Source organism: Chiloscyllium punctatum, chromosome 1, assembly GCF_047496795.1.
Source record: "Chiloscyllium punctatum isolate Juve2018m chromosome 1, sChiPun1.3, whole genome shotgun sequence".
In the NCBI taxonomy this organism is placed as follows: domain Eukaryota; kingdom Metazoa; phylum Chordata; class Chondrichthyes; order Orectolobiformes; family Hemiscylliidae; genus Chiloscyllium; species Chiloscyllium punctatum.
Window position 1 is genome coordinate 49357970 of NC_092739.1, and position 17447 is coordinate 49375416.

Below are 17447 nucleotides of genomic sequence, written 5' to 3' on the forward strand. Positions count from 1 at the left end.
TATTTTGAGGTTAGAAAGACTCATGGTAGAAGTAGCATTTTGTGATATTCGCAATGTCTGAACAGTATTTGAAATTCCTTTTTTTTTCTTGTTAATGAATGAACTTAATTATATATTTTTAAAAAGCTGATGTCTTTATTGAAACGCAAGGCAGGTGAAGCTATATTCATTAATAATTTTGAACAGTGATTTAGCCAAAGTAAGTGAATACCTGATCTGTAGATTGAATAGTTACGCATTGGTGTGGAGTTTGCATGTTCATTTAAACACTTTCTATTAATTGATGTTCGTGGTTTGTATTAATCCTTTACACTACACTGTTTTAATTACATCATCAGTGATGTCAGATGTTAACACATTTCATGGAACCTGAACCTGAGTGTGTAGAATTCGAGAGCTATCCTGTTGTGATCCCTCTTGTGTACATTGTGCATATTTAATAATAAGGTTGATGTTCACTAACAAACAATTAATCAACTTTTATCAACAAACTCAGTGTGTTCTTACTACAAGGTGGCAAGCCATTTACAAATTTCTTTGGTAAGAATCCTGGATGACACCATGAAAGGTGAAGTCATCATCTATGCAGCATGAATTCTCAGGGAATACTCAAAGCAGTAAGAAGATGATCAATCATCTGGTGCTATGGAGTGAGAGACACTCCAGAATCAATCTGAAGTGCCTTTCTTTTGGGTACACATTCCTTCATCTCAATAGCCTTGGCTTACAAATATTTGAGATCCTGTGGAATATCTAACTCTTATAATCAGTCAAAAGTAACAGCACTGAACATATCAATCTGAAGAATCCAAGGTGTCAGAGATAAAGTATAAAACAGACCTTCAGCATCTTTCAACAGTCTGCCACTAACCTCCTTCTACACTCACATAAAGAGAGTGAAGGCATCAGAAAAGCCTATAGCAAGGAACACATCGACATCTCACTGTCGAGGCTGCAGAAGGTAGCAAACTAGAGTATCAGTCTCAAAAAGAAACAGAAATTGCTTCTGAACTCAGCGGGTCTGGCAGTATCTGTGCAGAGAAAACAAAGTTAACGTCTCAGTTTCAATGATCTTTCTTCAGAACGGTGCATCAGTGAGTTGAAGAGTGAGTAACTGGCAAATGATTACAACACAGAACAGATGACTGCATTGCTAACAGCACTGTAAGACTGACAATTACAGGTATACATATGGAGGGCATACAGAAATTTCATGGGCAGAAAGTTTGGAACAAAAGTGGGGAACAGTCACCACCATGACTTAAGGCATACATTGTGGTGGGAAAAGAACATATTGATGAGACCTTTGCTTAACCAGTACGACTGAAGGTCATGAGCACACAGAGTGGCCATTTCAGAATATTAACAGTTGGTAAAAAGCTAAAAACAAGCCCCAACAATGGGCAAGTGTCTAAGAATTTGACGATATTATGGAATAAGATGTGTGTTCTTCTTCAGGTATATAACAGACCCACTGGAATATTTCTACTACCCTGACTTCACAGATCCCGGTCACATTCGGGTTTGCTGACATCATAATTATGTCTTGGAAACTAATTTTATTTTTAATATAGGAGCTATAGTGCCCATTCTTTTGGATTCCACATCATGACTGTATCAACCATTTGAGGGTCCAGAAGCTTTTCCAATAAGAGTATGCAGGCAGGTGACTGCTACTCTTATCAGATCTGTGATACTTTGTCATTTTTGATCATATCTACTTATTATTCTTAAACTCTTGCATACCTTGAGTACTGTTTAAGATTATTTGATACCACAATAGAGCTGACCCACGCAAACCTCATGAAGTTGTGTAGGATTTATTCCCTATTCAGGCAAGCTGGGATCTTTGGCTCTTATTGTTGTTCCGTGAGCTGGTTGTCTTTATTAAATTATTCTTGATGTTCAGTGGCCACATCAGAGAAGATTCCTGAAGACATGCAGCCACGGTTTCTTGAAGATGAAGGCATTTATGTTGGCGAAAGACCAAAAGTTTCCAAATCTAACCAGAATATCCTTGAGCATCGTCTACTTAAAAACAAAGAGGTAGGTTGAACAAATAATAAGTGGCGTGGACCCCACTTTCATAAAATAAGTAATCATTGTATTTTGCACAAAATATTTGTTTAAGAACTTCGGCAAAAATATTCTCATTCATAATCCTAGGGGAAGAAATGGTTCGGAAGCGATGGCAGAATTATAGCGTTACCTAACCCTATTAAACAGACCTACACCAGACCGCCAATTTTCTCACTCCATGAAAAAGTGGATCCTGCAATAGAAACATTCTATAAAAAAGTAAGTAAAACCATTATAATAAAATAATAAATGTCTTTATAGTTCTATAAATGATTTTATTACATATTAAATAGTAGAATTGACTGTTTCTTATTCTTTATAACTGCAATTTTATTTACATATCACAAGAATAATGTATTGATAAGGAAAAAATTGAATGTCCGTAGATTGCAAGTAAATAAAGTCATATGTGGGTTTATCACCTCTTGTGAGATTACTAAAGTAAGGGAAAAAGAAACATAGAATATAGCAGCAAGAGCAGGCCATTCGAACTTTCAAGCCTGCTACACCATTCAGTATGATCATGACTAATCATCTCAGTACCTTGTTTCTGCTTTTATCCCTTGTCCGATGATTCCCTTGATTAGTAAGAGTTATATCTACGTCTTTCTCGAAAGTCTTTGATCTTTTGGTCTGAGCGTTTCCACATGGCAGAGAACTCCACAAGCTCATCACTTTGAGTGAAATAATTTCTCCTCAACTCCGTCCTAAAAGACCTGCTGCTTACATTTGGAGTTTCAAGTTGTAGTTTGTTCCGTCAGTTCATGGTTATCAAAATGGTATGTCGATTCTAAATCTACAGTTCCAGTCTTGACTTGGCTTTCCTCTTCCTGCACTATGATTTATTGGTCTACCAATGTTTCATGACATGCCAAAGCTGCCCATCTGTAGTATTTCAGTACTATTTTCCTATACAATTAATTTGCCAAGTAGATCGATAATCTGTGACTATCATTTAATTCTGTACCATTGGGTACACTTGTAGTCATTTCACATCTCTCTCAATTTCTGAGCCAAAAGTTTTCCAAAGTAACTTGTTGTTGAGGTGTCAGTGTTAGACAGGGGTGGACAAAGTTAAGAATCACACAACACCAGGTTTTAGTCCAACTGGTGTTGTGTGATTTTTAACTTTGATAATATGTAACAGGGCTATGACCTGGAAGCAGGATTTGGTCTTTCGAGAGGAGTCTTGATCAAATGGGTCAGTGGATTGAAAAATGGCAATCGGGATTCAGTCTGCATAATTGTGAAGTATTGCATTTTGCACAACAAAGAAGGGTTTATACAATTCATGATAGGGCCCTGGGTGGTGTTGTAGGAAGAGGGACCAAGGCGTGCAGGTACATAATTCTTTGAAATTTGCCTTACATATAGACAAGGGGCTTAAAAGCGATTGTCTTCATTGCTCAGTGCTTTGTGTATAGGAGTTAGCAAATCATGTTGAATTTGTACAGGACATTGGTGAGGCCTGTTCTGGAATATTGTGTCCAGTTCTGGTCACTCAGTTATAGGAAGGATATTATCAAGCTGGACAGGGTTCAGAAGGCATCTGTCAGGATGTTGCCGGATACGGAAGCTTTGAGTTATGAAGAAAAGCTGGATAGTCTGGGACTTTTTTCATTGGATCATAAGAGGTTGAGTGGCAGCTTTATAGAAGTTTATATAGATAGAGTTAGTGGTAGTTGATTTTTTTTCAAGGATGGGGGATTTCAAGCCTAAGGGGCAGATTTTTAAGGTGAGAAGAGAGAGATTTTAAAAAAAGATGCAAGAGGCAAATGTTTTACACAGAGGGTGGTTCACGTGTAGAATGATCTTTCTGAGGAAGTGCTGATGCGGGTACAGTTACAACCTTGAAAATAGGTTTGGATAGAAATATGAATAGGAAAGGTTTGGAGGGATATGGGCCAGAAACAGGAAGATGGAACTAATTTAGTTTGGAATTATATTCAGCATCGATTGGACTGAAAAGGGTCTGTTTCCGTGCTGTATGACGCTTACTCTAAGATAATGGCTGATCTGTTTGTGGTCTCAACCTCACTTTCCTATTTGCTCCCCATGGTCCCTGACTCCTTTGTCTGTTGAAAATTTATTTAATTCTGCCTTGATTAAGTTCACTATTACCTGATATTACTTTCTGGGGAAAAGAATAACACTTCTGAGGGAAAAAAGAACATTTCTGCTCGTCTCCACCCAAAAGGAAGACCTCTTATTCTTAAACTATGTGCCCTAGTTCTAGCCTCCTCCGCAAAAGGAAACTTCCTCCCAGCATCCACCTTAGGAAATCTCTTAGGATCTTATATGTTCAATAAGATCACCCCTCATTTTTCTAAGATACATTGAATACAGGCCCAGCTTGTGAAATGTTCCATCAAAACATAAACCCCTTATCCTTGGAACAAGTCAGAAGAACATTTTCTGAACTGCTTCTAATGTAATTATAGCTTTATGAAATAAGGAGTTCGGCATTGCACACAGTATTCCAAATGTCTTCCCGAGGTTCTGTATGGCTGCAGTAAAACTTCCCTGATTTTATATTCTGTGCTTCTTCCGATAAATGCCAACGTTACATTTTCCTCCCTAATCACTTGCTGTACCTGCATACTACCCTTTTGTGATTTACATAACAGCACATCCAGATCCTTCTCTATTTCAGAGTTCTACAATCCCTTTCTGTGTAAACAATACACTGCTTTTACATTCTTGTCAAAGTTTACAAGTTCAGAATCTCCCAAATTACATTTCCCCTGTCAATTTTTTTTACTCTGTAACTTAACCTATCTACATCCCTTTGCAGATTCTCTACCTCTAGATTGCTAAGCTTTCCTAACTATTATAGTGTCGTTGGCAAATATAATTATTCACCTCGCATCTATATCATTGACATAGACTGTAAACAGTTGATTCCCATCACCGATTCCAGTGGCCCTCCACAGAAAAATCATAGAATCCCAAAATGTGGAAACAGGCCATTGAGTTCATGATCCCCTGAAGAGCATCTCACCCAGATCCACCCCCTACCCTATCCCTGTAATCCTGTATTTAATATAGAAATCCACCTAACCAACACATCCTTGGACACTATGGGCAATTTAGCATGGCCTGTTCATCCAACCTGCATGTTGTTGGACTGTGGGAGGAAACCAGAGCACCTGGAGGAAACTCACGCAGACACGTGAAAAACGTGCAAACTCCATACAGTCACCTGAATCGAACCCAGATCCCTGGTGCTGTGAGACGACAGTGCTAACCACTGAGCCATTGTACCACCCCAGCCACTCCAGTTGCAGCCTGCTAACCTTAAATAAACCTTTATTCCTATGCTCTGCTTCCTGTTAGTTAATCCTTTGTATATGCTAACATGTTACCCTCTACACCTTGTGATCTTATTCTGTGTAAAAACTTTTTATGTGACATCCTATTGATTGCATTTTGGTAATTGATGTATACCACATATACTGGTTTTCCTATATCCACCTTCTATGTTATTTACTCAAAAACATGATTTCACTTTCACGAATTCATGTTGATTCTGCCTGATTATCTCATATTGAAGTGAACCTTTACTGATATGTTTGAGTAAAGTTCCTTGAATATCTTGATGCAAGTTCCTCATGGAAATATTTGCATTTGGGCTATGATATCACTGGAAAATGATACATCAATAAAGAGAGTAATTTTCTGAAGTAACTGCTGAGGATTTGAATTCCAAGGCTGTATCAATAATGAAGTTTCTGTGTTAAATCTACCCACCTATATAAATGAAACTAGATTTGAAAGGCATGTAATTTTATGCATTAGCTGCGGTTACAATGAAGGACTCTCCATTCAACCTCTCCCCTCACCTGAGGCATGGTGACTCTCAGGATAAACCCACCACCAGTTATTTTTTAGATTAGATTAGATTACTTACAGCCCTTCGGCCCAACAAGTCCACACCGATCCGCCGAAGCGCAACCCACCCATACCCCTACATTTACCCCTTACCTAACACTACAGGCAATTTAGCATGGCCAATTCACCTGACCTGCACATCTTTGGATTGTTTCTCACTAATGAGAGAACAGCCCTATGCTCTGGTAAGATTATGGCAACTTTACCTTTTTTTTTGAAATTTTATACGTACTGAATTAAAGTATGTATCTTAAATCAACAATATATAAGCTCCCAAGGCAATAATTTTACCCCAACTAAACCCTTGCTAAAAGTATAGACTTTGGATTTCAATTAAGATGTAATGTGTGACTTTGTCAAGGTGAAATTATTTTGTGCGTCCTCAGTTATACAGTCTTCAATTTCATGAATCCACAACTTGAGCAAATATCATTGATTATTGACAGGAATTTGATCAATGGGCTTTTTATTACTTACTGAATTTTACAAACTGAAATTGAAAAGTTATTTGAAAAATTGATGCAAATAAAGGTGTAGGCATTGTTGATTTCAATTAACTGCTGGTTACTGATGTTCTGTACCAATGGCAAATCAATTGGCTGAATGCCAACTCATTTAAACGAATTTAAACAGTTTACAAGTATTTTGTCATGCCAGTTTGAGATATCTCCCACCTTACTAATCTTACAGCAATTCTTTGTTTTTTCTTTAATCTATCTAATCTTGTAAGCCATTCACCTTTGCACTAGTATTTCTTTTTCCTCAAGTTTGATACTGTCTTTAACATTTTTAGTTAACCATAGAAAATGGTCCTCACTTTTGATATATATACTTACTGACTTTACCGCTTATTTTAAACCATAGGAATTGAATGGATTCTAACCACTCAGCAATAGTTAGTTCTTTCCCCATAGAAAGGAAGAACCAATTCCTACAGAGTGAAAAAGTTAGAAAGAACAGAGGAGTACCTGTACTTCCTTCCTCTCCTCATCTAACTCACAGGCATTCTGTTCAAGCTTGCAAAGTCACATTGAGATGTTGCTATTCATGTGCTTGTGTGCTCAGCCCCAGGTATAGTGAAACAGTTTCACTAGAAACCTTAATTAACCATTTGTAATTGATCTCAAGTAGAGAGAGGTTTAAACCTAATGAAATTAGAATTTAGCAGAAAATTGCCATAAAATATTAACTGTGAAATAAAAATGTAATTCAATTTTTGGACTTTGTTCACAAACTGCTAGCACTCGGTTCAAACTTGTGTGCTATTCAGTTCTGGACATTTCAACGGTGATAATTCACCATATCCATCACCTCAGAACGTATTATTCATGACTTCAGCTAAAGTTAGGTTTGGTGATGTTGGAAGGAGGGAAATCTGATCGTAAACATTTAGTAGTGCCACTGATTATGTGCAGACATGAATTTCTGTTCTGCACAAGGTCCCTCACCCCCATACCAATTATGCCATTAGTCGGACATTTATTATCCAACAGATGGCAGTGAATAGCCAACACAGCTGGACAGGAAATTCTGTGAAAATCACAATAATACTGCACAACAATCCTCCAGTGATGAATTCCAATGCAACTAAGTTGAATCAAGTTTGTAAATAATGGGAAATAAAATATTTTTACTTTTGGTGTCCACTGCCAAAACCAATGATTCTGAGCTTAGGCAAAGTACAGTGTAGACACCAATACAATATCCCAACAGATTTGGAATACTTTGGGGTGTGTTTAGGCAGAATACTCTCACATTCAGTTTAATCAGCAAGCTTTCTTGTTACAGTTCTTAATGGCTTCTTCATCCCATGTCCCACAATTAAAAATTATTCAAATTAAATCATAGTGCAGTGCAGGAACAAACCCTTCAGCTCACCATGTCTGTGCCAACCATGATGCCATTCTAAACTAATCCCGTCTGCCTGCACATGGTCCATATCTCTCTGTTCCCTGCCTGTTTATCTGTCTGTCTGAATGCCTCTTCAACACTGCTGTCATATCTGCTTCTATTACTTTCCCCAGTTGCATGTTCCAGGCAACTATTTCTGTTTAAAAGGACCTTGCTTAGCAGATCTCCTTTAAACTTTCCCCTTCTCACCTTAAATCTGTGCCCCCTGTTTCACATTTCCATCGTGGGACAATAACTTTGACTATCCATCCTATCCATGTCTCTCATAATTTTATATACTTCTATAAGGTTGTCCCTCAGCCTCTGACGTTCTAGTGAAAGCAATCCAAGTTTGTCAGCCTCTCCTTACAGTTAATGCACTCCAACCCCGGCAACATCCTGGTAAGCCTCTTCTGCACTCTCTCCAAAGTCTCCACATCCTAACCAATAATGCAGCGACCACAACCTCACACTCTTGTGGCCTGATCAAACTCGTATACAGATGCAAAATGACTTGTCAACTTTTATTATCATTGCTCTGACTGATGAAGGCAAGACACTTGCTTTACCACCTTTTCCACTTAAAAATGTGTTGCTGGAAAAGCGCAACAGGTCAGGCAGCATCCAAGGAGAAGGAGAATCGACGTTTTGGGCATAAGCCACTTGTGTTGTCACTTTCAGGGACATCCCTCTGGGTATCTGTGCTCCTCAGGGTCTGGCCATTTATTGTATACTTTCCTCTTGCAATTGACTTCCCAAAGTATATCACCTCATTCTTGTACATATTAAACTACATTTGCTATTTCTCGTCCCAGCTTTCCAGCTGATCTGTATCTTACTGCTTCCTTTGATATCCTTACCCACTATCCACAACTCCATCAAGTTTCATATCGTCTGCAAATCAGACCACTGATATTTTAATCCAAATCATTTATATATTTTACAAATGACAGTGGTCCCAGCACTGATCCTTACAGAACATCACTGGTGGTGATATCGTGGTACATATTGGTAACAATGATATAGCCAGGGAAGGGATTGAGGATCTGAAAAGTGACTACAGAGAGCTAGGTTGGAAGCTGAAGAGCAGGATGATCTCAGGTTTGCTACCTGTGCCACGAGACAGTGAGGTGAGGAACAGTCAGTGAGTGCAATTTAACATTTGGCTGTGAGGCTGGTGCAGGCGGGAGGGCTTCAGATACCTAGACCACTGGGGTACCTTCTGGGGAAGGTGGGACTTTATCAAGAAGAACAGATTGCACCTGAACTGGAAGGGCACAAATGTCCTGGGTGGGAGATTTGCTCGTGTGGTTCAGGAGGGTTTAAACTAGTTTGGCAAGGGGGTGGGAACCAGAGCTACATATCTGAGAGAGGGATAGTTGTAGATGGGACAGTGACAAGATATAGTGAATCTATCGGGACGGTTTTTCACGTGATGAAACCAAGGGATCAGTTAAAGTGTGTCTGCTTTAATGCAAGGAGTGTCAGAAATAAAAGTGATGGATGAACGTAGAGCAAAGATCAGTACTTGGGACTATGATGTTGTGGTCATAACAGAGACATGGGTTTCACAGGGGCAGGAAGGGTTGCTAGATGTTTTAGGGTTTAGAATGTTTAAAAAGAACATGGAGGCTGAAAAAGAGGAGGGAGTGGAGCATTGCTAATTAGAGAGTGCATCACAGCTATAGAAACGAAGGTTGTTGAGGAAGGTTTGTCTACTGAGTCAGTATGGGTGCAAGTTAGGAACAGCAAGGGAGCAGGCACCTCATTGGGGGTTTCTACAGACCCCCTAATAGCAGTAGGGAGATTGAAGAACTCATATAGGCTGGCAGAGTTTGGAAAAATGCAGATGTAGCAGGGTTGTTGTTATGGGTGACTTCAATTTTCTCAATATTGACTGGAACCTCGTTAGTGCAAATGGTTTGGATGGAGCTGTTTTTGTCAGGTGTGTTCAGGAGGGTTTCCTTACTCAGTATGTAGACAGGCCGACGAGGGGAAAGACCATTTTGGAATTGGTGCTCAGCAATAAGCCTGGACAGGTGTCAGATCTCACGATGGGTGAACAGTTTGTGACAGTGACCACAACTGCCTCACATTTACCATTTCCTTGGAGAGGGAAAGGAGCAGTTACCAAGGGAAGATATTTATTTGAGGAAGAAGAAATTATGACACTATAAGACAGGAGTTGAGAATTACAGATTGGGAGCAATTGTTCCACAGAAATGTCACAACAGACATGTGGAGACTGTTTAAGGAGCAATTGTTGCAAGTGATGTACAAGTTTGTGCCTCTGAGACAGGCAAGAAGGGGTAAGATTAAGGAGCCTTGGATGACAAGAACAGGGGAGGTTCTCTTGAAAAGGAAGAAGACAGCTTACATAAGGTGGAGGAAGCAAGGATCTAGCACAGCTTTAGAGGAATACAGGCTTACTAGAAAGGAGCTCAGAATTGGACTGAGGAGAGCCAGGAGGGGGCATGAAAAAGAGACAGGAAGGATTAGGGAGAACCCAAATGCATTTTACACATATGTGAAGAATAAGAGAATGATCAAGGAGAAGGTAGGGCCTGTCAGGGATCTAGTAGGGAACTTGTGCGTGGAGTCTGAGCAGATAGGAGAAGCCCTAAATAAGTTTTTTTTTGCTTTGGTTTTCACTAAGGAAAGGGACTTGTTGTGAATGAGAACTTTGAAGAGCTGGGAAACAGACTTGAACAGATCAGGATTGATGAAGTTGATGTGCTGGACATTTTGGAAAACATTAAGATTGATAAGTCCCCAGGGCCAGACCAGATTTATCCTAGGTTGCTTTGGGAAGCAGGTAAAGAGGTTGCTAAGCTGCTGATGAAGGTCTTTGCTTCTTCATTCTCCATGGGAGTCGTATGGTAGGATTGGGGGGGAGGCGAATGTTGTTCCTCTTTTCAAGAAGGGTAATAGGGAAAACCAGTCAGTTTTATGCCTGTGGTCAGCAAGGTTTTTGGAAAGAATTCTGAGGGATAGGATTTATGATTATTTGGAAAAGCATAGAGTGATTAAAGGCAGTCAGCATGGCTTTGTGAGGGGCAGGTCGTGCCTCACAAGTCTTAATGAGTTCTATGAGGAGGTGACGAGACAGGTCGACAAAGGTCTAGCAGTGGATGTGGTGTATATGGACTTCAGCAAGGCATTTGATAAGGTTCCCCATAGTAGGCTCATTCATAATGTCAGGAGATATGGGATACAGGGAGATTTGGCTATCTAGATTCAGAATTGGTTGGCTGACAGAAGGCAGAGAGTAACTGGAGTTGGAAAGTATTCTGCCTGGTGGGTGGTGTCCCACAAGGCTCTGTTCTTGGGCCTCTGCTCTTTATAGTTTTTATCAATGACTTGGATGAGGAGGTTGAGGGGTGGGTTAGTAAATTTGCCAATGACACAAAAGTTGGAGGTGCCAGTGATAGTATGGAGGGCTATTGCAGGCTGCAGTGCAACATAGACAGGATGCAGAGCTGGGCTGAGAAATGGCAGATGGAGTTCAACCTGGATAAATGCGAAGTGATGCATTTTGGAAGGTCGAACTGGAATGCTAAATATGGGATTAAAGACAGGATTCTTAGCAGTGTGGAGGAACAGAAGGGTTTTGGTGTTCAAGTGCATAGATACCTCAAAGTTGCCTCCCAAGTGAATAAGGTTGTTAAGAAAGCATATGATGTTTTGGCCTTCCTTAACAGGGGAATCAAGTTTAAGAGCTGTGAGGTTTTGCTGCAGCTCTACAAGTTCCTGATGAGACCACACTTGGAATATTGTGTCCAGTTCTGGTTGCCCTATTAGAGGGAAGATATGGATGCTTTGGAGAGGGTGCAATGGAGGTTTACCAGGACGCTGCCTGGACTGGAGGGCTTATCTTACGACGAGAGGTTGACTAAGATCGGATCTTTCTCACTGGAGAAAAGGAGGAAGAGAGGTGATTTGATCGAGGTGTACAAGGTAATGAGAGGCTTGGATAGAATCAATTGCCAGGGACTTTTACCCAGCACCGGATTGACTGGCGTGAGGGCGGTCATAGTTTTAGGATATTTGGAGGAAGATATGGATAAGACGGCAGAAGTAGGTTCTTTGCACACAGTTGTGAATGCATGGAATGCGTTGCCAGCTGTGGTGGTGGAAGCAGAGTCATTAGAGACATTCAATCAACTGCTGGACATGCACATGGACAGCAGTGAATTGAGGGGTGTGTAGGTTAGGTCAATTTATTTTAGAATAGGAATAATCCTCGGCTCAACATCGTGGGCCAAAGGGCCCGTTTTGTACCTTTCTATGTTCTACCTTTTGTTCTATGTTCTATCACTGGTCACAGAACTCCAGTCAAATAAACACCCATCACAGTTACCTTCTGTCTTCTATGGTCAAGCCAGTTGCCAGTTTTGTATCCAACTTGCCTACTCACCATGGATTCCATATGATTTGGTCTTATGGATAAGCCTATCACGAGGGACCTTGTCAAATACTTCAGTAAATTCCATGTGGACAACACCCACTGTCTTACCCTCATAAATCATCTTCGTCACTTAATCAAAAAAAACTCAATCAAGTTTGTGACCCAAGACCCCCTGCATAAGCCATGCTGACTCCCTCTAATAAATCCCATTCTTTTCCAACTGCAAATAAATTCTGTTCATCACATCCAAAATAAAGAAGCTAACAGCACTGTGCGTGTACGTGGCTCTATATAAAACTATGTTTAAATATTTTATAAGAGTGAAAGTTTCATACAGCAAACTTAAGATTTCTCCATACTCACGGTGACACCACTGTCTCATTCTCATCAACATACATGATTATTTTATTACATCATTTCCCTGATTCTTTGTCTGGGGCAGAGCTGCTGGTAGTTATAATTAGAGTGATCTAATAGCGTTGTCTAAAATAATCGTGTATGTTAGTGAGAATGAGACAGTATTGAGACCATGAGTATGAAGAAATCTTAAGTCTGCAGTATGAATCTTTCACTTTGACAAAGTGTTTAAACGTAGTTTTATATAGGGCCATGTACAAGCACATTGCTGTTAGCTTCTCCATTTTGGATGAGATGGATATTAGTTAATCATTTGCTATAGTACTATAGGTATTTGTTATTGCGAAGTGATGGACAATTGAAAGAACATCAGCTTGCCTCTGAAATTTTCCTTTTTCCTGGCTCCTTCAAGCTATTAATGCTGAAGGATATCAGATTTATTTTCAGAAAGCCAAATCCTTCACTCTAAAGTAGGGAAAAGCAGAGATGGCACCAGTTACTCTTGGAAATCTCTGATTGTTTAAGAGGCCCATCTGCATTAGGGTCAAGTTACAGTTATATATTAAATTTCTTGGCAATGAATTTACACTAAAGTTTGTCAGGTCTCTTGCCATAACTTTGGCCGGAAATTGGCAGAACTCCCAGAGAAGCGACACAAATTGTTCAGAATGAATGCTCACATTGTATCTCTGGAGGTTTTCTCAGTTTCCCAACAAAGTTATCATATTATTCATAAGCAACTGTTATATCTGTTTTGTGATTAAGCAGCAATGCTGAGTGGAGTTGACTAAGACATTGATTTTCAAATGTTTTTGGTTGAAAAAGCCCCTTTTCCATGCTACTTTGGGCAAGTAGAATTCTCCTTGTAAGCCACCATTACAGCATCCATCCCAAAGAAAATGCTCCCTTTCATATCACTGGTCATATTCTTGCAAGGTTACAGTTCACTGTGCGAATGTGGAAGCTGTGGACTATTGTCTTCCAATGCTACGTATGCATTGAGTTTCTGGTATTAAACTCCATGTTTATGTATTTTTTTAATGTGTATATATATTATATAAATTTGTGTGCACAGCGTAATGCCTGAGTCAATAATTCTTGGATTTGGTCAAAAGTCATAATAAGTCAGCTGTTCCAGGATTAGATAACTTTCAGGTGGAGCGTTATGGTTCTTTGTACTTCATTGGACAATTGACATCTCTGCCTGAAAGTGGAGTCTGCTTGGTCAGCCAGTTCAAAGATAGCTTAGCTTACCCACAAGCTCAGGAATCATAATAGTCACTTCAATGTTAACATGAATCTTCTCTCCTTGTCCCTCGAATTTTCAGTTCCCAAATTGTTCCTGGCCTCTAGTCTTCTTTATTTATGAATCACAAGTGTGCAGAATTATTCAAGCAGTGAAGAAGGCCATTCAAGTCATCATGCCTGCATCAGCTGACCTAAAGAGCAATTCAGCAGAGACATTCCCTTGGCTACTCCCTATAGCACTGCTCAGTCTTCCTTTTACGATAATATCCTGACTGAGTCTGCCTCAACCACATGTCTGGCAGCATGCCCTAGATCTTAACCACTCATGCATGAAATGTTTCTCTTTCTGTGACTATCGCTTCTTTTGCTAATTACTATAAATCAGTGCTTCCTCACATTCAGTCAGAAAATGTTTGTTTTGCACTATTAACATTGTGTTGTTGCAAAGGAAAGTTCCCCTCCTTTCCCACTTTTATATATGCATGTTTGTTGGGGTAGAGTGTACCAATGCCAGAAGCCTTCTGTGGTGCCAGCAAAATTATTATTTTTCACATCTGAGCCTAGGCTTTGAGTGTTATAGCAGAGTGTGGAAATGGAGACATTTGACCCCTTATCCTGTCACCATCTGCTGAAACATATTTTCCGATGGCCCAAAGATCACAATTAAAACGAAGAATACGGACTGGTATTTCCTCATACCTCCTTCATTCACTAAGGTACGCGGGTGTTGATTGTAGTCTCGCCATTCTGTTCCTCTTGTTGCAGTGAACTCGCTTGTCTGAATTAGCTGATACGGCTTAAAGTCACATTAAATAGTGAATTGATCCGTAAAACCATCAAGGAAACTGTTAAATTTGCTTTGACAATTTTGTTGGTGTGCACTTTCTCTCTGAAAAATGGTAATGTGGAAAGGCAGTCATATGATATGAGAGTTGCTGGCAAGGCTGCCATTTACTGCCCAGATGATTAATAAAAGTCATTAATATAGATTTGGTGAAAAGCTGAGACTTCAGTCCATCAATTACCATATTCCAGGAACAAGAGAACATACCCTTTTATCTATTTTGTGTCCCATCCAATTTTCTCTCCCGTCCATTTAGTTACTTGTATTGTAAAGTCAGCGCTAATTTGTTGTGCCCTCAGTTTTGTTAATCATACTTTGTTCAGATCTTTACAAGTCCCTGCGAATGGAATTGAATAAATAAACTATTTTTGGGTCACCTCATTTCCTGTCAGCAATAACTGAGCGGTCATTTAATTGCACGAATTAACAGTGATGCAGCTAAAACACTTCAGCTTAAAGTGCAATCTGACTGTTATAATTTCTGGGAGTGTGAGTTTGTATATTTGTGGCAGACTCCCTAATTTTTACAAGTTCTGTTTGTGTTGTAATTGCAGGCTGAGAAGTCCATTGATGATAATCGATACATTGCTGGTTCAATGGAACTACAGGGACGTTTTCAACTGGACATCGATATTTCTGGCATAGTATTCACACACCACCCCATGTTTAGCCGTGAGCATGTGTTGGCAGCCAAGTTAGTCCAGCTGTATGATCAGTACCTGTGTCGACAGCAACATAATCTTGCTGGCCTTTACTCTGACAAGGTATGAGACTGAGGTATGAACGAGTGACCATTATAACCTCAAATGTCACGTCAGCTGTAAGAGCCATAAGTGAAAGTGCCTCGCAGCTGACGATTTTAAATGTCCTTCCTAACTTGCAGGTAGCACTATAACTTCAATTCAGATGTTCCAACAGGGCAAGTGAAGACCCAATACTATAGCTCAATATCAAATGGTATTGACAAAGCAATTTCTTTTCTAACACTGCATTCATTCATCAAATGATGAATTTTCAGTCACTGCTTTTGGTATAATGGACACAAAGTACTGTTATTTGACAGTGGGTTTGCAGGCAGGGCTTGCAAAGTGCCTCAAGTGGCTTTTCTGCAGCATGCAGCATTACCCTGATAGATGAAGCTGAGCCTTTAACTGGCCAACCATTTTATTTTTTTCTCTTTTTCTTAAGGAGAAATTTCCTTAATCTTCTGGTTTTTTTTCTTTTCTTTATTTAAATCCCTCAGTGCTGCCAAACAGCAGTAGTGCTTATTTCTGCCCAGCACCCTGTTGTGTGCGTGTGGATGTAGGACACAATGAAGAAACAAGTGTATAAAACTTTATTCATATTCCACCACCAGGAAGCAAAAAACACCTGATTGGCCAGTGACAAGCACTTCAAGGGCAATGCCTTTGTGATCGACAAAGTGAAGTGAAGAGGAGAGGAGGGAGTAAATCAAAATACAATTGGAGGGGGTAGCCAACACATTTTATTCCTTCATGGCAGGTGGCAAGGCCAGCATTTGTTGATCATTCCAAATTGCCTTTGAACTGACATCGATAGGCAATTGGAAGGGAAGTTGGATGTTAACCACCTTACTGAGAGTCTGGGGTTACATGTAAACTATACCATGTAAGGATGGCAAATTTCCTTCCCTACAAGACGCTGTCATACAAGTGGGTTTTACAACAATCAATGTGAGTTTCACGCAAACATACAAATTTGATTACCCAGCTGCTCAAGTAACCTTTACCATTTAATAAGATCATGCTGATGTGATTATTCTATTTCTTCAATAGAAGAAATAACCCTTGCTTATTGAGAATCTGTCCACTGCTGCCTTTAAAATGTCCAAAGCTTCTGCCTCCACCACCATTTCGGGAGGAAAATTCCAAAGGTACACAATCCTCTGTGAAAACAAAGTCTCCTTGTCTCTGTCTTAAATGGATGACATCTTAATTCTAAACAATTGCCTCTATTAATAGATTTGCTCACAAGAGGAAACATTTTTTTTCCACATCTACCATGTAAAGATCTATCAGGGCCTTATATCTTTCAGTCAAGTCATCTCTTACTTTTCTAACCTCAGTTGATAAAAAACTAGTCTGTCCAACCTTTCCTCATCAGACAGCCTGCCTTTCCATGTATTAGTCTGTTAAACTTCCTCTCAACTACTTCCAGCTCATTTAATCAATTCCTTAAATAAGAGCATCCATGCAGTACACAGTACTCCTGATGTGGGATGATCAAGGTACTTTATAACCAAAGCATAACCTTTTTACTTTGCATTCAATTTCTGTCACAACAAATGACAACATTCTATTACATTTCATAATTATTTGCTGCATCTCCATGTGATTCAGGCAATAGGACATCCAGATCCTTCTGGATCTCCGAGCTCTGGAGTAAATCAATATTTAGATTATATGCTTCTTTATATTCTTGCTGGCAAAATGGATAGTTTCACATTTTCCTACATGATACTCCATTTGGTAGACCTTTCTCCACATGAATAATCTATCTATTTCCCTTTGTAACATAGAACATAGAATGTTACAGCACAGCACAGGGCCTTCGGCCCTCAATGTTGCGCCAGCCTGTGAAATTAATCTGATGCCCATCTAACCTATACCATTCCATTATTATCCATGTCCAATGCCCATTTAAATGCCCTTAACATCAGCAAGTCTACTACTGTTGCAGTCAGGCTGTTCCACGCCCTTACTACTTTCT

General features: G+C 39.7%; 1 protein-coding gene across 5 annotated transcripts in view; it reads left to right on the top strand.

The window, feature by feature from the left end:
- Positions 1-17447, top strand: part of cc2d2a (coiled-coil and C2 domain containing 2A) — a 204254-nt gene that overhangs the window by 79963 nt on the left and 106844 nt on the right. For all 5 annotated transcript variants that reach the window (XM_072556139.1, XM_072556318.1, XM_072556227.1 and 2 more), the window contains 3 exons: positions 1910-2046; positions 2167-2298; positions 15272-15481. In XM_072556139.1, coding sequence (XP_072412240.1) covers positions 1910-2046; positions 2167-2298; positions 15272-15481 — 479 coding nt within the window. The remainder of the gene's footprint in view (positions 1-1909; positions 2047-2166; positions 2299-15271; positions 15482-17447) is intronic.